Source organism: Lynx canadensis, chromosome B1 (genome assembly GCF_007474595.2).
Source record: "Lynx canadensis isolate LIC74 chromosome B1, mLynCan4.pri.v2, whole genome shotgun sequence".
Taxonomy (NCBI): Eukaryota; Metazoa; Chordata; class Mammalia; order Carnivora; family Felidae; genus Lynx; species Lynx canadensis.
The window spans coordinates 156,022,442-156,048,412 of record NC_044306.2 but is presented as its reverse complement, the minus strand read 5'-3'; the positions used below and the strand labels follow the sequence as shown (position 1 = coordinate 156,048,412).

Below are 25,971 nucleotides of genomic sequence, written 5' to 3'. Positions count from 1 at the left end.
ATACATGGGGTGTATGGTACAGTTATAGCTTTTCCAAAACATTACAGAAATGAGGTAAAAACTAATGTCATTCTCAATTTTGAAATAATAGTTATGGTTTCACAAACCAAATATTTCCTCTAAGTTTCAAGTGAAAATATTTATAGAATAAAATTTCTCTCTTACCCACCTCTACTCTATTTTCACTTCCTTGTTCCTCTCCTCCCTTCCTTTCCTTTCACATTTCATGCTTAGTAAGAGAGCCACAAGAAAAGTTGCATATATTTATTTAAATACATATTTTTATATACGTACACATTAGTGAATTAATAAAATATTAATGCATATTTATACCTCCAATTTATCTCCATAATTAATTCTCTTATGTCAAAATCAACTTATTAGATAGTTGGTAAACACTTAATTGAGAATTTCAATTCTATGCTTTTAAAAGAAAACCTGAGTTATTACAATTAAACATTTGACTTTCTTCCAATAATATACTGATTATGTTCACAATCTGGGAGTGGGAAACTTAAACTTGACATGAAAAGATGGGTAACTCCCTGTATAAAGATGAAATATATATGTTCAGTAAATATCTAAAATCAAACAACAAACTAAAAGAACATATTTGCCACCAATATAAAGGATATTTTTAAAATTTTCTTGCTATAAAAAGAACTTTTACAATAGCAAACCATGTATAAATATAAGCAAACAATTCATAAATAAAAGGAATATGAAGGGTTGATAAACATATGAAAATATGTTTCATTGTACAAATAGAATACTGAAAAAATTTAAAAAGGACACTGTATCATTCTTTGTCTACCGCATTAGCAAAATTTAAGGGAATTGGTAATATGTAATTTTGAAATGAAAAGTGATCCTGGTAGAGCTGTGCATATTTATTAAGTTTTTTGGATATCTAGTTGTTGACATTTGCCAAACTTGAAATGTATTTCCCTCTTGATCCACCAATTTCATTTGTGGTATAAAAATATACCATAAAATATATTGGGATAACTATATTTTTTTCTAAAATACTATAGCTAAGGTATACAGATGTGTTTATGCTTTTTTGCAGTATTATGACTAAAACACTCGGACATTCCCAAATGCCCATCAACATAAGATCAATTGTATAATGTTTATAGGTATATATAATGCAGCCATTAAAACTGAGGGCTACAATACACAGATGAAAAGAGATATCCATTAAATTAATAAATAGATAAAGGTATCAGACAACATGTGTAGTGTGTTATACCTGAATAAAATGTAAAAAGGAGTAGGAGGAACCATACAATGTCTATTTGTTTTTTCTGTAGAAAATTCTAGTAGGAGAGTCATCACAGTTCTAACTGGTTATCTCTTGACAGTGGCGGTGGGGGCTGGGGAAAGTATGTGGAGGGAGCTGAAGGAAAATTTATTTTTTCTCCATACAAATCTCTATTTTCTTGTAGAACACTTATTATCCCTACAATTAAATCATAAAGTGCACTGATTATGTTAATTATTACTGAAAAATGAAAACTGTTTTAAAGTTGAAATAGAATACTTAAGACGATATGACTCAACAAAAATGCAATTTTGGGGTAATACTTTCTATAAAATAAAACAAAACACATGCATGATACCCCTGAGATTTACCTGAGAATCTTTCTCTACAAACTGGATAATATTTTTGAGTGGGGGAGAGGGGGGTAATATTTCTTTATAGTCTTTATTTCATATAACAGCCAAAATTTTAGAAAATCCAGAGGGTTTTTTTCCCCCTGTATACGAAAACTGTATTAGATAGTATTTTTAAGAAATATCTGTTATTCTTAGATTTTTAAAAATAAAGTTATTGAAGTGAGAATATTCTATTTTAGTTAAAATTGTTAATTGCGCCCAGTTTGGTTTTTGGTGTTAGTTTATCTCAAACACTGGATAGGCAAACACATGTACTTCTCCTTTGTGCATAATAAAGACAACTTACATTTCTTCTTCCTCCTTCCTGTAGCTTTCAGCCGTGCCCCAATTCCGATGGCTGTGGTCCGCAGAGAGCTCTCCTGTGAGAGCTACCCCATTGAGCTCCGCTGTCCAGGAACAGATGTCATCATGATAGAAAGTGCCAACTATGGGAGGACTGATGACAAAATTTGTGACTCTGACCCTGCTCAGATGGAGAATATACGATGCTATCTGCCAGATGCCTATAAGATTATGTCCCAAAGGTATGATACTTCTAATAATCTTTTTCTTGGACGCATTTAATGTAAGCTCTCAGCCTGCATCTGTGTGACCTATTGACCTTAAGTAAGAACACAAATAGTATGTGTGTTTTAGAATCATTTGAACTACTTTTTCCATATCAAATTAGTTCCCCATATTACTAAAATGCTAGTATTAGAAATTGCAAATGGCATTTGGACCTTATTAAAATTTATTAGATTAGTTATTAAGTTGCCTGGTCTACTCTGAGTGCTTTGGAACTGGGCTGATTAGATGAGAAACTAAATTTATTTTTCACAGTTTTCAAAAACAGACTTTTATGTAATTTTCTCTAGAAGCTACAGAAAAATTATTTTAATGCTAATAAATATTTCCTTTCAGTGTAGGAAAAAGAATAAAAATTAATAAGCAATTTTTATAGCCATTAATCAAAATGTAGTAAAAGGCTATTGATTCATGATTTTTTTGGCCTTGAAAACAATGAAAAATTATTTCTTTATTATTTAGTTTATGTAATTCATTTAAACGAATCAAAATATTACCATATTCAAATAAGGTAAGTTAAGGTATCATACGATATCACTGGAAAAGGAAAAGAAGGTCTTCAATTCTGCAGAGACTGGTCAATAGGAATCCATACTGTAAAAGGTTTAAATTATACTAAAATTATTTGATAAATTGGCTAAATATTACATATCTTACAAATAGTTGTTCACTATTACTATGATTTCTCAGAAATTAGTGAAGTCATTAATTTACTATAAGCATTCATACTTTCTGACTATATGCTCACAAAGTAATTTTTAAATAATCAAACGACCTATTTAGTGAATTTTTTTCATAATTTTTCTATTTAGACACTTCTTCCATTATTTCAAGTGTTCTTAAAATATAGGGGAAATCATAACATATGTAAAAATAAACAAATTTAAGTACATAAAAACAAAATCAATAACTTTAACCTTTTGTCTTCTCGATGCTTGAAATTCTGATATCTATGTGTGTGATTAATAAATTGGTAGAATTGCTATCTTATTTTCTATAAATTACTGTTATATAGGTTATTAATTGAAATTACAATATGCCAGGTTTTTGACCAAAGCATCTGTATTACACTTGAAGGATAATGGTCTCTCTGAGCAAATCTGAGGGCTTTTGTTTGTTTCTAAAACCTAAGTCATGATAAGGTGAGTATTAATGAGAAATAAAATTTTTAAATTAGGGATTCCTCTTGATATAAGTTCATTTGGTTTCATTTGGTTCTTCATGTGTTTCTCTCTCATTGTGGATCTCTTCTTGTTATACATTTGACTTGCCTCCAACTATAATTAAATTTTCTGATGATCTGCTTAAAAAAGTTGAATTATCATCGTGCGCAAGGTGGTAACAGGTCTGTCCTGCCTGGTTTTCCATGAGTAGAATGAATGGGCACTGTGACTAAATTGTTATTTTATTTGTTTCTGTCAGAACAACATACAAAAATGGATTCTTTGAATCCATTTGAAGTGTGGGTTGAGGAGGAGATTCTGCTTTTCAGTGGTTATTAGCTTTTGATTTCAATGTAGCAGAAGCATTAACTTCACTAGCTCTTTGATCTCTTTATGATTTTCATTGAAAATGTTTTAATCCTTTTATTGATATTATTAATGGCTCCCAAAATAAGCCCTTAATCTTATAATTATTGCAAAAAATAGTTACAATGGATCCTCTCAAGCGGCTGAATTAGATGGGATGTGTCTGGAAAGTGACAAATCTGCAGAGTGAAATGGCTTTAAGCACCCTGAGTGAGTCATTTGTGGAAGCCCCCCTGGTGGTTTCTCAAAGTGAGAATTGTCAGCTGAAATAACTGTGGGTGATTTTGTGTGGAGGCAAGTTCCTTGTTGTATCTTGACTATTAAATGTACTACATTTACACTTGGCCAAAATAAATGCTTTTGACTCTTGGATAGATGAAATTAGGTTCCATCTTGCAAGTTCCCAAGAGATGAGATGGCCATGTCTGTTTAAGCTGCTTTATAATTAATGAGCTTTCACTGTCATGCCAGTGACAGCATGTTAAATAATGCTAATAATTTCTAATTATGATATGGATGTATCATATTCATAATGATATGTACAGTTTAAATAATGCATTTGAAACTAAAATTATGAGGAAACTTTTTCTAAAAAATATCTTAGATAATTATTGTTTTCTCTCATTTAAATTTCTAGAAAGGCATTATATTGGTGTCTAAACATTTTTAAGCATGTCTCTAGATTGGAGGATTATTATTACAAAATGTGAAAGGTTTTTGTGTATCCTTGCATAACCTTGTTAAAAAGGTTTTGTAACTTACTTCAGCCTCATGAATTAGCTGGATGTCACAGGCAAGGACAGGAATGAAATATTATCCATGTAGATGTTTGAATATACATTGAACAAATACATACATAAAATTGTTACTTTTATGTATGTATTTATAACAATAACTGTTAGTTATTTTGATTTCCATGTCTTTCCCCCGGAAAACTATGCAGTCTAATATCTGCTCCAGGAGAGCCAGATTCCTCACTGCTTTTCAGATTACACCTTGTGTAAATCCAAGTGTGTTCTTATACCATTTTGCCTTCATCCTCTCTGAAAGTTCTGTGCTTTTACCTCTTCTTTCATTATCCTACTTAGAAGACCTCTTAAACTGTCAGAGCACATTTCTTCATCCTTCTTGGAACTTCTAATCTCACTTGCTATTATCTACATCCTTCTTTATTGTATCTAAACATTAATAAACCCATATTATCACATCCTAGACAATTGCCTTGTCTAAAGTAAATTGTAGGCTTCTAGAGGGCAGACTTTCTGTTGGTTTTACCTAAAACTAACTTTTTATGTTTAAGGCTATGTAAATGAATAAGTAAATCTGCTCTCCAATTGTGTGATGCCACTTGGAAGCTTTCTTATTTCTGAATGATTTTTGTTTCTTTTTGTGTTACATTTACACACTTCAGTGAGTTTTAAAAAATGGTATATACAGCTTTAGAATCTAAATGTGAAAATGACTGTTGGCAACTGATAACTGCAGAAATTTTACATTTTGAATTCAGCTGAGGTTTCATGCTATCTTCAGTTATTAATAGATGTATTTCCATTTTTAACTCCACTAACACTTGAAAATACACAACAGGAAGTTCACCATGACAGCTTTGGAGTTTGGTGGATAAATAAGCTGGGCATGGTCTCTGCCCACAAAACTATAGCTCTTTGGCAGATAAAAGTAAACAGCTAGATTGTTTGCTCAATATTTTATTTTTATCTCATTTACATTTATTGAGGAGTTCAAAAAAAGGAAAGCTCTTTCAGCTAGATAATATTAAGGAATGTTCATTGAAGAGAGAATGTTAAGCTGATCCTTGAAGGATGGCAGCATTGGTGGAACCAGAAGAGACCAAAGTGATAGTAGATATATAAAATATGAGTGCCTGGGCACCAAAAAAGAACATGAGGAAACAGATTCCCTTCAATAACACTTCATCCATCCTGTTCTGCCTTGGCTTCAAAAGCTTATTGGTGTTTGTTGGGCACTATTAATCTCTCTAAAGCTTCCCCAAATGTCCCAGTACTTGAGGCCAGCTCCCCACCAACCTCCCCATAGATGTGGTGCACATGCTTTTAAGAAATCTTGATCATTCAGGGGCATATGGGGGGCTCAGTTGGTTAAAGGGCCGACTTGGGCTCAGGTCGTGATCTTGAGGCTCCTGAGTTTGAGCTCTATATCAGGCTCTGTGCTGACAGCTCAGAGCCTGGAGCCTGCTTCGGATTCTGTGTCTCCCTCTCTCTCTGCCCCTCCCCCGCTCATGCTGTGTCTCTCTCTCAGAAATAAATAAATAAACGTTAAAAACAAAAAGGAAATCTTGATAATATGATGATAAACTAACTTGATGCTATCTATCCCCTTGTCAATACAAAGTCCTATTGGAGTTATTCTTTATAGTTGGACATAAATTCCATCTAAATGTGGGAAGTTTGAATATTGTATGACATGCTCATCCCAACTCTTTGGACACATATTTTGAGTACGTGGTATACAGTCTTACTTTATGTAGAATTGCTTACACTTTTCAAATTGAAAAGGCATTTGCAAACAGGTATATATGTGTACATAGTGTATATTTATTGAGGTATAATATACATATGGGAAGGTGCACAGATCATAAATATATACAACTTAATGAATTTTCACAAACCCAGCTCATCTAAACAACAACCAGCTGAAGACACAGAACATTAACAGCACCTCCGATGTGGCCCTTTCTGCTCTGCACCAGCCATACTCTACATCCCTGTGTTTTGCTGCTACTTAAATCAGTTTTGCCCATTTTATAATTTAAGTAAATGAATTCATATAGTATATGATTTTTGATGTCTGGCTTCTCTCATTCCTTGCATTCATTTTTATATATAACTTTACTGAAGCATTTTTACACATTGTATAATTCACTCATTTCAAGTGTATGATTTTTAAAGCAAATTTACCACTTTACCAAGTGATTCGATATCATCATAAATCAGTTTTAGAATATTTCCATCACCACATTGAGAGTCTGATGCCCATGTGATAATCCCCATCTCCCTCCTACCCCATGCAATGACTAAGGTATATTCTGTCTGTATGTCTGTTCTTTTGTGTGTGTGTGTGTGTGTGTGTGTGTGTGTGTGTGTGTGTATTCTTAAAAAAAATTAATGTTTACTTATTTTTGAAAGAGAGAGAAAGAGAGAGACAGAGTGTGAGCAACGGAGGGGCAGAGAGAGGGGGACACAGACCTGAAACAGGCTCCAGGCTGTCAGCACAGAGCCTGACGTGGGGCTTGAACTCACCAACAGTGAGATCATGACCTGAGTCAAAATCAGACGCTTAAGCAGCTGAGCCATCCTGATGCCTCTATATATGTCTATTCTTTTTTTTTTTTTAAAGTTTATTTATTTTTGAGACAGAGAGAGACAGAGCATGAACGGGGGAGGGTCAGAGAGAGAGGGAGACACAGACTCTGAAACAGGATCCAGGCTCTGAGCTGTCAGCACAGAGCCCGACACGGGGCTCGAACTCACAGACTGTGAGATCATGACCTGAGCCGAAGTCGGAAGCTCAACCTACTGAGCCACCCAGGCGCCCCTATATATGTCTATTCTTAATGCATTATGTTTCAATCTAAAAAGTGAAATTTTGAAATCAAGTGAGACTTAGTGGGCATTTCAGTGGGGACAAATCAAAGAAATAGCAGTTATTTTTGGAGGCATGGATATAAATATGTTGCTTGTATTCTGCATTCTCTTGGAATCAAAGATCATAATCTAGCCATTTAACAAATACCCTCTAGAGTTTTCTACCAAGTAGAAATGTTAAATATATAAAGTAGGATGATTTTTTTTTCTATTTCAATGAGTGATCTAGGTTTTACTTTTCATCTTCTACCAGCATTTTAGCAAGATTACATTTTCACATGTCATAGTCATTTTCACATGAAAAAAAAAAAAAAAGTCAGGGAAGGAGTGAGGAAGGGAAGAAGGGAGAGGGAGAAAGCTGTTTCTCACCTTTCTGAAAAAGTTATATTTCAGTTTATATCAGTACCACTGCAGGGGATTTTACAGCTTACAAAAAGATCTTGGCTTTTGTTGTATTCTATCCTGGTGAAGTTAAGAACTCTTTCAATAGCAGTCAAAGAAGAAATGTCAGTGGCAGTTTTTATGTGTACTTAACTGAGTAAATGTTCTGCAATAACTGTGTATACATACATGAGTTTTTCAATTGAGTATTCTCCTTTGCTCCTTTCACCGAATTATTACATTATATCTTGCATTTTTCTTCTGAATTATAACAGATCAAAAATAATCCCTCATATCAGGGACTTTTCCATTGAATGCACATTCTATGCAGTAAAAAGAACTGTTGAGTATAGAAACTATAATGTATAACTCATTGCCTTAAGGATTACTTTTTGTGTGCATGTTTAGTAAAAAAAAAAAAAAAAGTAAATGAAGGAAGGAAGAAAGGTAATTATCAAATCCCAAATGTAGAGAATATGGAGAAGTTGGGAAATTCCTTTCTGGAAGCCATTTACCTCCTTTTTAATATTTCAGCCTATTTCAATTCTGAGAATATATTTTGGGAATGTCCTACTAAAATGCTTTCTAGTACTTCTTGCTATTCACATTTAATTTTGAATGAAATTATGTTATGAAATTTGAATGAATTATGTTTGAAATTTAAGAGTTTAGTAAATGATGAAAATATTTCAGGATTGGTTAAGATAAAAGCTAAAGGGAGTTATGTTGTCTGTCTGTTACTGGCCATGGGGAATGTTAACCCTTTGTGCAGTCATTCCCAAAGTGTGGTTCATGGCAATCTGGAATTCCTGAGCTCTTTGCAGGGATTTCTGGAGGGCCAAAACTATTTTCATAACAATACTGACTTATTATTTGCCTTTTTTATTGTATTAGACATCATGCCAAAGCAGTGCTAGGTAAAACTGATGCCATCTTAGCAGGGATAAAGACAGTAGCAATAACGTACTTTTAAAAATTTCTCAGTTTTAATTGCTAATATGACACATAATAATATAACTCATATAAAGCAATAGTCTTTGAGAATCTTAATAATTCTATGATTTAAAGAGTGACAAAGGGTAGGAGAATTGATACTCAGCAAATATTTTTTTCACTTCCACTTATGGCTGAAAATTAGTTATATTTTGTCTTCATTATTTTTACATTGCATAATACTCAATGCATTTGTTTTAAAATCATCTAGAGTTTTTTTCATGAACTAATTATTATTTTTTAAATCTTTATGAGAGAGAGAGAGAGAGAGAGAAAGAGAGTGAGAGCGAGTGTAGCAAGGACAGAGAGAGAGAGGGAGAGAGAGAATCCCAAACAGGATCCGCACTGTCAGCACAGAGCCTGACACAGGGCTCAAACTCACAAACCGTGAGATCGTGACCTGAGCAGAAATCAAGAGCCAGATACTTAACCTACTAAGCCACCCAGGCACCCCTCATGAGCTAATTATTATTTATATTGAAGTATAGTTGACATATAATATTATGTTAGTTCCCAGGTGTACCACATCGTTATTCAATCATCCTATACATTATGAAATGCTTACCACGATAAGTGGACGAACCATCTGCTACCAAAGTCATTACAATATTATTGACTATATTTCTGTTGCATATTTGATTTATAAAGTATAATATTTTTTATACTGAATGAGCACCTTAATTGTTTCCCCACCTCCAGCTCTTTAGATATTTTTACACTTTGTGGTCAGTCTGAAGAACTTGACATCTTGTGGAAAATGTTTAGAAGATATCACCATGGAAAAAAAGGATAAGAAGTTTCTGAAAAGGAGAGTATATAGGGTATAAACACTCTAGTAATTATCTTTAGTATAGCTTAAGTTTATAAGGAAAAGAACGAAGCAGATTATGAACATAAATTCTGTCACTGATTTATTGGATACCGCAGGACTCTGGAGAAAACTAAGTGGTAGTGATATTTAGCAGCCATTCAGTATGATACTTCAGTTGCTCTGTCATTAGTGATTTTAAAGATTGCTGAGGCTACTGGGGGAGTGAGTCTCCAAGTGTTTTGACTACCTTTTAGGTTTCATTTTCCTGATGAGGAGACTGAGGAACATGGAGTTTAAAAAGTCACCTAAAATTATTTACTATACAATGGCGTAAGCATGGCTGCTCTCTTTGGGTATGTAGCCCATGATTTTTTTTTTTTTTACTGTTTTTTTTCTTCTTCGAAGATTCTAAAAATAATTTTTGTTATCAGAAAAATTCTTTTCATTTCTCAGGACATCAGAAGAAGCCAGTGAAAGTTTCAAATCCATCCACAATTTATAAATTCAATTAATCTGTTGGTTAAAGAAGAGTAAAGTTTTAATAAGAAGCCAACCTTACAAAATTGATCGATATAGCCATTGAGTTAGATTTTTAGGAAAATATCCTTTCCTTGCCTGCTGATTATTCAGGAATTTTACCTTTAGCTGTAGTTTTAATATTCAGGGTATGATGTGCTTGTATAAATAGGAAATACATTCACTTGTTACTGGTGATAATGATACTTATTTACTTTTATTGTGTGCTTTGTATTTGCCATGAACTCTGGTAAAGAATTTACCTTTCATTAGTTCATTAATATTTCCCCGTAACACTAAGAGATAACCATTATTATCATTCCTGTTGTACCAGTGAGGTAGTTAAAGCACACAGAAATTTTCTTGATGACGAATTTATTTTAAGCCAATGTACTGTCTTGCTTGAGAGATTTGAGGCTTTGTTTATTGTCGCAAGGGTGATAAAATGATAAAGTATCAAAAAAAGTTAAGAATTGTGCTCCTGATCATGATCATGATGATAAGAAAAGAAACTCATTTTCTCTCATGCAAACATTCAATCAAACTTTGGAATTGGTTTGACTCTGGTTTTATTAATATCCAATTACAGCTGTACACACATTTTTTTATTAAAGTCTTGGGTAGAAATAATTTAATAATTGTGAATCTGAAATCCTCCAGACTCTAAACCTCTTTTTTATTTGAATCAATTGTGCTTATAAAGTGTTTTAGGTAATGTAGTGCTTCTTGGAAAAACAAGCATTGATAGAACAGAGCTGATTGTATTACCAATGCTAAATATTTCTAGCTATAAAAATATAAAGCGAGATTTTTTGAGAAGTTCCTATAAGCCAGACAATGTTCTAAGCACTGTGTGTGAATTAACCAATTTAATTCTTCCCTCACTCCTGTGAAATGGATACTGTTGTCTTCTTCACTGATGGAAGAACTAAGGCATAGAGAGTTTAATTAACATCCAAAAGGTACATAGTTTCCTATAAAGCTGTCTTTTTTAACCTAGGCAATCCAGCTCCAAAATTCAGGATAAATATTGCAATCCATCACCTTCTGTGCTTTGTCTGAAATGTGCACTATTTTTGGGTGCCTTGGTGGCTCAGTGGGTTAAGTATCCATTTTTTGATGTTGGCTTAGGGTCATGATCTCATGGTTTGTGAGATCAAGTACTGAGTTGGGCTCTTGCTGAGTGTGGAGACTGCTTGAGATTTCTCCCCCACCTCTCTCCCCCCCCGCCCCCTCCCACTCATGCCACTCTCAAAATAAATAAACATAAAAAAGTTAAATAAATAAAATGTGTATTATTTTTAATAAAATAGACTAAATGAAAAAACAGTTGTGAACCAGTCGCTAGAACTGAAAAGAAAATATACATGTGTGTGCATGTTTGTGTGTGTGTGTGTGCGCGCGCACACGTGCATGTTCATCCCACACACACACATATGCTGTTAGAGGTTGGTTATCTTTTACACATCCAAATAATGAAAACATGGCATGGAACTTATTAAATCATGTGGCATTTATTTATTTTCTGCCTTAGGATAAATTTTCAGGCAAAAACACTTAAGTACTTGTAATGAAAATGTTCAGTTAAAAAAAAATCTGTGAGATAAGATTTTGTTTTTAACATTTTGGATTTCATGGTGACACAATTATCTATAGCAATACTTCAGTGAAAATGTACATATTGTTTATAATGGGTATTAAATAGAAATTTGTATGGTTCATGAAAATAAAGGAAAATGAATGTCACTTCATATATAAACTATGGAAGAGGGCAGGCTCATGAGTTAGAAAACTAAATACATTACATGAGTACTTTGAAATACTTGCAAATGAGAAAATGTATCATGCCAGCCTTTCTTAATTAAACTTGAATATAAGGAACAGAATGCTTTAAAATTTCCAATGTTTTGTATAATGAGATTTTAGATGGCATAAATGTTTACAAAGCTTTTGCTAATAAGTCATAAAGACAAAATCGGATCTTTATTTTTACTACACTATAGTTACTTTGTTTTGTTATATAATCAGTTTATGCCTGTTTAATATTTTTGTTTTATTTTTCATATCCTCTAAAAATTCAGTTATGCTAAAAATATTGCTAAATTTGCCTCCACGAATATTCTACTGGCCATAAGCTTTAGTTGATTCATTGTTTCTTTACTATTAAGAATATTATCAAATACAGCTAAATGTGAAAAAAACTACAGAAAATATAGTTAGTAAATCATTCTTGGTAATACATTGTGAATCTTCCTGTTATGTGCTGATGTGAGAGTACTTTAACTCTGAGAGAAATGTTATTTCCCAAGTTGTTGCATAATAACTAAATCCCTAATATTTGTTAATGTGAAAATTGCATTAATTGATGGTTTCCATAAAACTAGATATTTACCTTATCACATGTATATCAGAAATATATTTATTTGTGATTAAGTTTACCAAATGGCAAAAGCAAAATATGTTTTTCATGTGTATGGAGTAATTTCGATAGACAAACATATGTATGTGTGTTTTGGCATGAAAAGACTTGAAGTCTTTCCAAAATGCCATTACCCATAACTGTTCGTACCATCAACCTTATGAAAATAAACATTTGGAGCTATTTCTTAGACTTATTAGTGTATTGAGGAAGTAAATGTTTCAAAACGAATAGAAGTCTACAGGAAGATTGCAATAAAAAGAGGAAAACATACTTCAGAAGTAATAAAAAAGACAAGAAGCAATGGGTGTTACACAAGGAGGAAACTAGATGGCTATGGGTTTGAAGGTGAGTAGATAATTGAAATGAGGAGAACCTTTTCAGTTAAAATTATTGATATTGTTAATTTATTCAGATACACTTTGAGGTTCCCAACCTTTACCACTGATCATCTAAACAAGTCTGGATATTTTACATTTAAGTAATCTACTTCTGAAGATTTGAATTTACTTATCAAATATAGTATATTAATGCTTTGCAAAAGATTCATGACAGGCCTCTATCAATATGAGCATCTTATCAAACATAGTATTCTAATATTATTTCCTCTTTTGGTAGCATTGACTTGTTTCATAATAATAAGAATTTTTATTTTCTTTTTAGAATTGTACTTGTGAAACCCACCAAAGCCTGGCCGCAGGCAACACATCCTTCAGGCATGTTACCTGTGTACTTCTGATATATGTTTTTATCTATGTATTTTTAACTTATATACTAAACTCTATTATATTTCTCTACCCAGACCACAAATATTTTTCTTTTCATTATGGTATAAAAATATCTATGACCAGTTTCATCACTTACAAACTTCCAGAATGTGGGAATTATTTCTCTGTAGGTATTTTAGAAATTAGGGTCAGAAAAATGTACTCCTTTTTCACAAATTAGTCTCTGCAAAATTTGTCCTAATAAAAGGCCTTTCACCTTTCCAAGGAATTCAAGTATATCATCCTTGCCTGAGGAGATAGGCTTCTGAATTACTTTCCAACTTCATTTCTAAAGAAAATGTAGAGTCCTTCAAATGACTTTACATTTAATTATTTCCTCCAATAGCATTTCCCTGCTGTGACATAAAAAAAAAATCTGCAACTATAACAACAAACATTATGTGTGGTATAATATTTCAATGAAAGTCATGGAAGTGGAAAGGAATAAATTAATAAGAGCAGGACAAGCTCACATGGATATTGGAATGAGATATGAGCCTCCTTCTGCAAACTAACCAAAAATGTGTCTCAGTGAACGTTGTGAGGTGCAAACACATATCAAAAGTGTTACACGTTAGTGCACACAAAGGAAAAGGTAATCCTTCCTGCGATGTGGTTGGATGCATATGGGATCGCTGTAATTGTATTACGAAAGCATGTCAGCAGAAAATGATAAAACGAAGCTGCAGCATAAAATCTTATCTCCTAGATTCTTTTACTCTGTTGTGTCACAATTTCTTGCAGAAAATAATTGAAGAAAATGTTGTTTTGATGGGGATGGCATGAGCTCAGTGTATCCTTAAGAGGGGCAACTCTGAAAGTAGTAGGCCGAGCCTGCCGACATGCTTGTGCCTATGCGCGCATGCGCACACGCACGCGCACGTACACACACACACACACACACACACACACGACACAACTTCTGAGATATAAATGTATAGGGTATTTATGATGTGTATTGCTAAGATGCGGATGAATTTCAAGAAAAATACCATATATTTACCCTGGAATCAAATATTTAAATTATTATCTTATGGTTTAAGATATCAGGTTTACTTTTTCTCTCATTTATTAAGAAGTAAAGGAATAGGTTTCTGATCCATTTATTTTATTCTTATGTTTGAAAATATTTATATTTTTGTTAGGAAGAGCGTACACAATTATTTTATTTTTGTCAGTATTGATGCTCACACAGGCAAAGTGGTCCAAGGTTAAATGTGACCTTGTGCTTTTATTTTAATTATATAAATATGTTTTCAGAACTAGTTTCTTTGGAAAGCAGAATAATTGGTATTTGATATTATAAAATATTCTTATTTGTTGACAATATAGAAAACTTAGCTGAAATCATTAAACTTCACTATTTAAAAATATGTTTTTCTAATTATAACAGGAAACACATTGGAAAGGGAATATTCAACAATTGTCTAGAGGCTATTTAAGAAAAACAATGTCTCTTGGAGCTCCAAAATTGTTCTGGTTTTGCGAGGATGTTTAGTAACTACCCCCTATTCTTCAGATATTTATGCCTCATCTTATCTGTTTGGCGCATGCACTTTAAAATCTTTGCAGTAGACTTTGGTTTGAAACCCAAGCCCTGCGTCTTACTACATGTTGTCTCACTGAGCAGTTTAGAAGTAAACTACTTACCTGGAAGACTCATAATGAAGATAGTAAAATCTATGTTTTTCCACATGTGTAGCAGCACTGTGCTAATGTGGTTTTTATTTACTATTCCTGGAGATACGTGGTGTTACATTATTCTCTATTGTTGAATAAGAGGTGCCATTCTGGATTTTGATGTTTGTTTTCCTGTGTAGGTCGAAAGAGAAGTGTTTAAAGAATTCCTGTCTCAGAAAAAATCTCCCCAGTATGACTTCAACAATACATCAGTTTTATATTATAAAGATAGATGTCATGATGTATTTACATGTGTAAATATTTTTCTTGCTCTACTTATTTTTAATTCTTTTATTTTATGACATGGGTAAAAAGTTCTGATTCTGGGAAAATCCATAAAGCACATTAAGTTTACCTTTGAAAGTCAAACAAGTTTTTATTGGGGCGCTCTCATTTCTTTAACTCCTGGGACCTCAGATCTCATGTCTCTCGTCTGTACAATCTGTCTTTTCCACCCCACTTCTTCGGCTTCATAGTCCTAAGTAAGAATGTCATCACCGTCTTACTTTAAAGTTGTCTTTGGACCTATGAATGATTCCAGTCTCAGGCAAAACACATGCCTAAAAATGAGGAAAGAATGCTCATCCAAGGTACATCTGTTATGTTCTTGCCAGAAAATGAGAGAAATGGTTGTTGGGAGATAATCAAAACTCTCCATTCCCTCATCCAAAGATAATTTGTTATTGTATTTGAAACATCGCAACAGGGTTCACCCTTTAGTAGAAATAACAATGCTAGGCATCATCCTGTAGATTACACACATAACCAGTGCTATTAGCATCTCTCCAGAGTGTTTGCCTTACACTTAGGAGTTCTACACAGCAGCAAGAGGCTGTGTTTTGAGCTGTGAAAATGTCACTAGATTGGTAAGAATGTGTCTTGGAAGTGTCTCCACAGATCATTCCTTTAGGTTCGAGATTGAATAATCAAGTTTTATAAATTTTCTCTGTTTTCTTTAAGTAAGATAGGTCCCAAACAATAATCTTCATAGATTTTTAGAGAAAAGGAGGTCTTATCCTTGTGAATTTTGTCTCACCAGTATCATGCCATCCTGCCAGTGTTGCTGAAAACATCTTGATAGACCACATAAGGAACAGTCACCCACATACTGTTTACATTAGTAATTAACAGAGAATTTTAGGAGAGATTATAGGCATTGTCACCACTCCAACATTTTCCTCTTAATGAAATAACAGGCACAGTGGGAAGCCAACTGCATTTTTAAACCCAGCAGGTCAAATTGTGGAACAGAAACTATTAAGTGTTACAAGGGTTTGAATACAAAGTGTGCTACTAGTAAAAATGATAAGAAGTACTCTTGCAAGGAGATGCTTCTTGGACAACCCAGTCTAGGAGTTTAGAAAACTTTAGGGTTCTCTCGAAATATATATTACCACACATTTTCTAGTATAGCTGGACAATGTGTAGGCTAACAAGCCACAAAGCCTAAATAGGATCAGAATTCTCCTTGTGAAGACCCTCCTCCATAAGACTAGAGAAAAAATTATTTAAGTAGGCTCTTTTACATAAGCTCATGGATCTGGGAATAGTGTACCCATCTCTCAGCATTCAGAATCTTTTCAGAAAGAAAAAATTAACAAGAAACAGAAGTTCTTTGAAAACCCAAACTTACTCCCTTTCCTCTTAGTTACCCTCCCCCCCCCGCCCTTTTTCCTTCTGTCATTCAGTTTAATGGCACCATGGCTAACCATGATTCTAATCCCAGGCAAAGCACATTCCTAAAAATAAAGGAAGAATGGTTACCAAAAGTAAATCTGTATGTTCTTGACAGAAAATGAGATAAATAGATGCTGGAGAGATCATGAAAATTCTCCATCCCGTACTCCAAAAGGCAAGTCAGTGTTTTAAACAGAATATCACAAAATGGTTTACCTTTTACTACAAATAACAATGCCAATGGAAGCCTCAGACCCTCAGAGTGTTTGAGGTCTCTTCAGTACCAGTTCCCCCCACAAAAACCAAACGAAACTAATAAAAGAAGGCAAACATTTTACCCACATTAGTATTTCAGTGTTGAAAGAAAGAAAACCAGTGCCTTAGTTTTAGTCTTGCAGCAATTAGAGCGTTGGATGTTCCACCATCTGACAGAGATTCTGCAGGAAAGAAGAAATGTTTGGTACTAATTAAATTTAAATTTCAAGTTTAGTTTTGTTACAAGGTGGAATCTCAGTCTTTTGCAAATTCTCCCTCTCTTTCCATCACTGGTCTGTGGAGACTAGCATGGAAGCTTTGGGCTGGTACTCTCCCCTGAACATGAGCCAGTGCTTCTGAGCTGAGACCTGGACACGTGTCTGTGTTGCACCTGCCCTCCACTTCAGGTTGTGGAGGTCAAGCTAATGAAAGAAACTGGGTGTGGGATCATGGACCAGACTTTATAACAACACAGCTTTTAAAATCACTTAATGTTTTAATCAGTGGCATTTTCCTTCTGAAATAAAGTGTCCAAAAAGTTAAAAAGAGAAATATCATCATAGTTTGCTCATCGGAATGAAATAACCATGAATTCTATTCTGAATTTTTTCAGATGTTTAAATTGCATATTATGTGACAGCACCAAAAAAGTCTTAAAACAATGTAAAATCTCAAATGATCCTTTCTTCCCCTTCCTCTAGTTCAAATTGCACTTTGAAACTCGATAAAACAATTCCATATGTTCTACTATAGAAGTAATTACTGCAGTTTTACCGAGTCCTAACATCTTTTGTTTACACCTAGTAAATGAACCATTGTTAGATATCGCACAGCACATGGTATGATTCATTTCTAACAGAAAAAGTACATGTATATGTATATATCTAATATATACATACACCTATATACACACACATATATACACATATTGCTATTAACAGTAATTATCACATTAAAATTATTTTCTATTTAACTATGAATTAAAAAATTGTAAGTTAATATTATAGACACATGAGGTCTATTAATCTACAAAAAATAGAACATTTTCATTATAGGAACAAACCACCATGCACTAAAATGGAAATTAAAAGTTAATTCCATTTTTTTAAGTTTATTTAGTTTGAGAGAAAGAGCACAGGGGAGGGACAGAGAGAAAGAGGGAGAGAGAGAATCTCAAGCAGGCTCTATGCCATCAGCACAGAGCCCGATGCGGGTCTCAAACTTACTAACTGTGAGATCATGACCTGACCCGATACCAAGATTTGGGTGCTTAAGCGATTGAGCCACCCAGATGCCCCAATTATTCCATTTTTTGGAAGCCTTTAAACTTGTCTCATCATGAAAAGACAAGAAAGTAGAGAGTCAGATATTAGAGGAAAGAAAAACATGTTTCTATCCAAAGCTCTGGTCCTAAAAGAATGTTACTGAGTATCTACCTCCAAGGTGTCAGCCTTGGTATCTGGCCAAGGTTCTAAGCCAGAAAGGGAGAAAGGTCATGTGGGTTTCTTCACACTAAGGAGAGGATAGAAAAGAGTGCTATATATGGGGCAGGACCAGAGAGGCAGCTTCCGTTTGCTGCGTGTGTCTGGCCTGGGACTAGTGTCCACAAGAGCCAGTCTTCTGCTTGTCATCCTTCACCATTTGCCATTTCCCCTCTAAGGGATTTTAAATCACTTTGATGTCAGGCTGAAGTAAACAACCTGCAGGGTTTACATTTATCATAAAGGTAAAATGATACCTACCAAACCAAAGTGCGGTTACTTGGATTATCTGTTACTTGGGTAACCAGATGTTCACAGAAGATTAGGTCAAAAGACTGTAGTTTATTGAAGGCATTTCAGTTCCTCCTACCACCTGAATAGGATTTTTGTCTAGATTTTCCTTATTCTTTTGCCTTAATTGTGATCTGTTATGGCAACATGCTTTGGTTGTAAAACATAAAGGACAAAGTATCCACCAAAGTGGAGGAAAAAATAAAAGAGAGAAAAGAAAAGAAGGAAGTACATTTTGCAGAATTTCGATCTTCAAAAAGTAATCTTTTTTCACCTTTTATGTGTATGTATTGGGTGAAGAAGACTATTATGTTTTGTGAGAGAGAACTTGACCTTTACTCAGAAATAACAGTAGCAACTGAGTATCTGCAACAATACTGAATAGGTAATGTGGTGCTACGTCTTAGAAGCATCAAGCTACTCCACTTGAATAGGTCATCATAAATGCAAGAATGTGCACTCTCTTTAGTAATTACATATTCTATATTAACACTGATGGACATGTAGTGCTACTTGTAGTCTGGAGATACAGTTAAATTATGAATAGTTTAGGATCCTTGATTTCAAACTGAAAGTAAGAAAAACCTAAAGGCTATTGTTTTGTTTTGTCAATAAAATCACTTTGCTTTAAAAAGTTCAAGTTTCACTTTTCAAACATCTGGCAAATATCCAGAGTTTCTGAATTGCATAGACATTTATTAAGAGCTTATGTATGTGAAATGAGTATTGAAAACTGATGCTGAGCAAGTTCAGGCTTGATAGCACAAATTGACTCAAATTAACAATAGAGATAAGCTATTACTAACGATGCTTCCACATAAGCTGCTGGGTCAGGAATCATGCTAAATGCCAGGAACTTTAACATGACAAAAAGAGTTCCTCACTATAAGGGTGCTTAATGGGGGTTGGGGGGAGGGTTGCATAAACAATTACATCAACTCAATGTGGCCGATGCAGTGAGAGTGATGTGGATAACTTAAGGACTAAAATCAGGGATCCTAGGGTAGCCTGAGGTGGACTGGGAAACACAGAGGATGAAATCTGAGCTAAGTCTTAGGGTGTATAGGAGACAGGCATCAGAAGGACATTGGAGGCTAAGGGGCTAGCATGGACATGGGGAGAAGTATGGAATTGCATAGATGCTGTTCAGTGACACTGGAAGTTAAAGTATAAATCAGAGTGTAGTAAAAGATGAGGCGTATAGAGGCAAATAATGGCCTTGACCATTATTTTCAGAGTATTAGATTTTATAATGACTTTAATCACTTGCTAGGGCTGCCATAACAAAATGCCACAGACTGGGCGACTTAAACGACAGAAATTTATTTTCTCGTAGTTCTGGAAGTGAGAAGCCCAAGATCCAAGTGTTGGGAGGTTGGCTTTCTCCTGAGGCCTCTGTCCTTGGCTTTCAGATGGCTTCTGTGCATCCTCACATGGCCTTACCACCGTGCATGTGCATCCCAGGGGTCTCTTCCTCTTCTTATAAGGACACTTGTTCTATTGGATTAGGGCTGTCCCCTCTGACATCATTTAATCTTAATTACTTCTTTAAAATCCAAATCCATATACATTGGAGATTGGTGCCTGCACATGAATTGGTAGGGATACAGGTCTGTCCATGACAAGCTTGAAGAGGCACCACTGAAAGATTTTAAGTGAAGAAGTGAAATAAAATCCTGCGTTAGAAAAATTTGTGTCTAGGTGCATAATGAGGATAGATTTGAAGGGGAAAAAGAATGCAGGCCTGAGGACCAGTTAGAAACATGTAACAAGTTGTCCAGATGGGAGACTGTTCTTGGCAATTGTGGAATGAATGGAGAAAGACTGAGTCCAGAGAAATCCATCATTAATTGGAAGCGGAGGGTGAGAGAAGGAATAAATGAAAAGATAAATCTCAAGCTTCTGTCTTAGGAAAATAGATGGTGGTACTACCACAGGAGAACAGGCCTACATGAAAAGGGATTAAGTACCCATACAGCCTATACAACTGGATCCCTCAATGTACACACAGCTTTGCCTTTTTGATCTTGTCTCTTTGCTCCTTTGGATCCCACATGATGGTGTCCTTGAACATGACAGACACAAACCACTTAATGATGCTATTCGTTCTTTCATTGATCAAGTTAACAACACGTTGTTCCCATTAGCTTAATGTGAAATGCTGTAGACAATTTCAAACGTATATACAGAGAAATAGAAAAACATGTAAGTACAGCCAGCATTATAAAATAAACTGAGAAAGAAAACACAAAAATTCCAAAACAATCACACAAAAACTGAGGCAAATATTAGAAATGTAGAAGGGAAAACATAACATTTTGCAAACTCATTCAATTTGTGTTTATTTATTTATATATTGAAGTATAAAGATAAATTCTGATGGCTTTAGGGGGACTAATGATAAGAATTGTGTGAAACTGAAGATATGTGCACTGTTTAGAAAGTTTGTTATGTTGGAGTGCTATCCGTGTGCAGTTAGATTTTTTTTAAATTATTATTAACAAGAAGCCAGAAATTGGATTTTTAGGAAAATCTCCTAAATTCTTACATTTGCACCATTTAAAGAATGCATTGTAGTTCAAACAAGTTAAATTTGAAGAAGAGATTCAACTTGTATTTTACTGCTAATATTACTGTAATTTACTGAATCTAAGGATAAAAATATGGATTATTATGAATGATTGTTACTTTAAGAAGTCAATGAATGGGGCTCCATTTAATTTTTTAACTTAAAGTGCAGTTCAGCCATTCGGGGGTCTTAAGTAGTATAAGCAATCTCTCAAGTTCAACAGGCAATCTCAGAATTTGTTTCAGTTTACTTTGAAAATCATAGCATGCAGTTATACTCCAGGGTTATTTTGGATAGTGGTGGTGGAAGGAGGAGGTGGAGACCATTGGGGTATAACTTTGCAGCACATACTGGAGTCCTGTCAAAACTAGGTCCTCATAATTGCATTTAGTCAGAGCCAGATAGTAAAGTAATAAATTATTATAGCCATATTAGAAATTGTTTTCCCTCAGACATGATGTCATTAGAAATGGTATGCTTTCACTTATTTGTAATTTGAGAAGATGTTGCTTAAGTAAATCAAATGAACCGGGGCAAATGATCTTTTATTTTTCATAGTTGAAAAATATAGAAATATAACCGTGACTTTCAAAATATGACTTATTCAGGCACCAGACACCCGAGATTTGTTACTTAGCTATTCTTTTATTTATTTCATGCTTTTGCTGGCCTTTTCACATATTTTACCTCATGTGAACAATGAGATTGTACGAGTGAGAAAGAGGTGAACTTTTCATCCATTAGTTTCATCTTTTAAACATGTGCCTGTTTTATTTTTATGGGCATAGTCTTTTATGGGAAACACTACAAGGTCATAGGTATATGGAATTTATCGTGCCTTTTATTTATACTATTAATTGGGAATGTTCTATATGATTGATATATACGACAGCATAAAGGTATGAGATTAGAAATGTTCCTGAGGGTATTGCTGGTGGCATCCAATCAGCTCAATCATGTGAGAGTGTTTTTGAAACAAGGTTATTATCTTTTTGGGAAAATTAATATTTCACTGACTATCTGTGAATTTATTTGGAATTTCTTAAGATTAAGGTGACAGGTAATGTGTGTGTGTGTGTGTGTGTGTGCGCGCGCGTGCACGCTAAAATTGTTTCTTTTGGTTTTTTTACAGGTTAGCATTCTGTTAGAATGTATGATAATGCTTATTTGTTTGTGTTTATGTAGATAAGCCTTATCAACTGTGAAGCTATTAACTGCATAGAGGAAGTCACAGCAGGGATAAGGCAGGGAAATCATTGCCAACAATTTCTTATTGGTTAGTCCATTTGCCAATTTTACATGGAAAAAGATATCTGAGTTCCAAACTGTTTAATGTTGAGATTAATTAAAATTTACTCATCAGTATTCCCAGAGAAATATAGGCCCATGTGTTACCCTTCACCTTCTGAAATAATAAATTCTATCTGTGCAGACATGTGCGAATATATAATTAATAAGCAAAGTACAATATGCTGTATATACTATTTTGGACTACACCCTAAAGACTATTTTAAAACCTTTATTAGGTTTCATAAAGTCATTTATGAGTAAGAATGTGTCTGATTAATTTTCATGGCTATTAATATTTAATAGTTTAGCTCTTAAAATTGAAGACATAAACATGGTTCATGGCAGAAAGACCCAAAATATTTAGGATTCATTTTTGAAGAATTGTTTCATGCCTTAATTGATATTAGTTAGTTCAGCTTCTCTGTATTTCAATAGTTTAGAATTCTTCTTCCTGCATTTCCTTTCCTGTATTTATATGTGCAGTCCTGATTATGCAATTCAGCTGCACCTAATATTGTTATGTCTTAATCCTTTCTTCCCTGGGGTATGCCCCGTGTTATTTTCAAATGTGTAACATTGTGATAACAAATTTATCAAATTAGGACCCTCCAGCTTCTGATCTGAATTTAAAAAATGGCCCATGAGTAGTTGGTTTTCATATACAGAATAAAATGGGCATAAATTATCCATGATTTCTTTTGCTGCTTTCAATAAACTCCCTCCAAAAAATAAATTGAAATGAAACAAATATATAATAGTTACCAAAGGTGTGTCACATGTAGGATGATATGTATTTTTATCTAAACAGAGACACTTTTGAAAGCGAAGGTGGGCGGTGTTCGTAATTACGTCAAGATTATAGATGTGTACCAGGAGAGACCTGGCCTAAATGGCATGTGAATTCTAGCCACCAGAATTAATTATATCTTTATGAGCACTTCATGTTAAAATAAGGGAAGTGATACCTATGCCTCTTTCATAAATGGAAACTATTTCATTTTTAATGTAAAGGAATCTATGATGCAAACATTTAATATATAGGCTTATTGACTAATTTAGTACTCTTCTTTGAGATAGTTGCCACATTCCTGAAAGCCATTCTTAATTCTAACCTTACATGAGTAATGCATTGTTTCTTCATCTCTCATGGGTTCTATTTCCAAAGATTGCCCAGGGGCAAGTCAGCAACCTACAGTTTAGAAGATGTGTAATTTCAAATTTAGACATGATAGGTCACCTTCTTACAGCAGGACTGATCCTTAAAGGACGTGATGGACAGAGAAAAATTACTGCCAACTTAAGGTACATACAGCCTAATCTTTTGGTAGCATAAATGATCTAGCAGATTAAAAGAATAACCATAGTCTAAATATTTAAGGGAAGTCCTTTAAAAATAACTTCACAGAGATTATAGTGAGATGGTCAACAGATCAAAATTTTTGCTGATTTTTAGTAAGGATATAGGCAAACGTTCACATGTTCAGTTTATTCTTCTAGCATGTTATCTGCTTGTTAGTGGTAAGAAAAAAGGAAAAAAAAATGTTTTAATCAGGGGAGCAGAACATTACATTAATACATTGAAAGTGACAGTCTTTTTTTTATTTCTTCTAAGTTAGAAATTCATTTCCTAGAGGTCAAAAAGACAAATAATGACTAATGTATAGAGTAATATATAGAATTCTTGAATCGTATTGTATACCTACAACTAAAATAACACTGCATATTAATCATACTTCAATAAGAAAAAAATGTAAATAAATACTGAAGGGATAGTGAGGTAAAGAATATTTGCATATAATTAGCATTAGTAATTTGACTAAAAAGTGACAACTACTTATCAAAATCTTTTCATATTCTTAGGCATAGGTAAAATATTCTTGTTGTTGTTATTGTTGTTCACTTCAAGTCTGTTATGTTAAAATGCCAATATACGTAGAACCATTCTGTATCAGGGAGGTTCAAGACACTTTCATAGGTAAACCCTGGAATTTTAGTGGCGAAACTCACAGAAGTGTATTTCTTGTACATGTAAGACTTCACAGTTGGTGCTTTCGCAGGTAATTTTCTTTCATATGGTTATCAAAGAACCTGGACTCCTTTAACTTGTGATTTCCTTGTTCCCAATGGCCTGGGAGTCCCCTGCCTGTTGGCAGGGCAGACATGGGCTAGATGCTGAGGGTCCCTTAACAGTGCCCGGAAACCCTGGCCTTGGAAAGGTCACCCATTCGCTTCCAATCACAGTCCTCTGGCAAGAACTAGTCACATAGCCACTCCTGATAAACATGTTCAGTTCTATGGTTTCTCTGAGCGGCCACTCCCCACATGTTGGAATAAACAACACAATTTGTATTTATTTATTGATTTTTTATTTTATTTTTTTTTAGTAACCAGCTGTCTCTACCGTAGTAACTGTGGTAAATTTAATTTGATAGTGAAAGTCCATTTGAAAGATGAGTATTAACAAGCCGTCAGAGTAGTACTTCTACGGAGGTGAGCTGGGCCTCTGAAGGGAAAAAAATACCTTCGGTGAATGCCCTTTTTACATTTGGAATTAATACCATATACATATTTTTAAAATATTTATTTATTTATTTTGAGAGAGAAAAAGAGAGCACGAGTGGGGAAAGGGCAGAAAGAGAAAATCCCAAGCAGGCTCCACACCATCATCACAGAGCCCAGTGCAGGGCTTGAACTCACAAAAGGTGAGATCATGACCCGAGCCAAAGTTAGACGCTTAATCGACTGAGCCACCCAGGCGCCCCAAGATTTTGACTGTATTCTTAAATTTGTAAGTGTAAATTTAATGGAAAGGAATCTTAGTAATCGATAACTCATCTACCCTGCTGTTTTAGTATAAACCATGTACATTTCCTATTCACTTAGCACATTACAAGATGGAAATTTGATCATTTAAAGAGAATAAAAGTTGAAAACATGAGAAAGGGTTTGCTTAATTTGCCTGTTGGAAAAAGTTCATACTAATTTACAAGCTGAAAGAAAAAAAAAAAAAACCTTTATTCTCATCAGATTGAAATGCAACCATTTTAAGCATATGATGAATACAAGAACTTTAGAAACAAAAGCAAATATTGCATAATACATGGCATGATTTTGATATCATTTTGTCTTTCTGCCATAAAGTTATTGTGAATTGTATCAAATAAAGCATTTACTGGTGGGAAGCTTGCTCTCTTCACCTTTGAAAACTTTCCAGGTGATACAGCCTGCTAAAAAGACTCATTAGAAATCACAAACAATAGTCAAAGTCACCCCAGACTGTAGTAGTGAAGAGTGATGGTCCATTCCTGTGTTTTGTCCTGAAAATATATACCCTTACTTATTTGTTGGATCAACCAAAAATATGAAGTTTTTTAAAGTAGTTTCTAAAGAGTTCACCTATGGCAATAATCTTCTCCTTGCTTTCAATGACCTCTGGTAGATA

At 34.2% G+C, this 25,971-nt stretch overlaps 1 protein-coding gene across 10 annotated transcripts in view; it reads left to right on the top strand.

Annotated features, from left to right (window-relative positions):
* Nucleotides 1–25,971, top strand: part of ADGRL3 (adhesion G protein-coupled receptor L3) — an 820,040-nt gene that overhangs the window by 403,015 nt on the left and 391,054 nt on the right. For all 10 annotated transcript variants that reach the window (XM_030313795.1, XM_030313793.1, XM_030313791.1 and 7 more), the window contains one exon: nt 1,991–2,204. In XM_030313795.1, the coding sequence (XP_030169655.1) occupies nt 1,991–2,204 (214 nt within the window). The remainder of the gene's footprint in view (nt 1–1,990; nt 2,205–25,971) is intronic.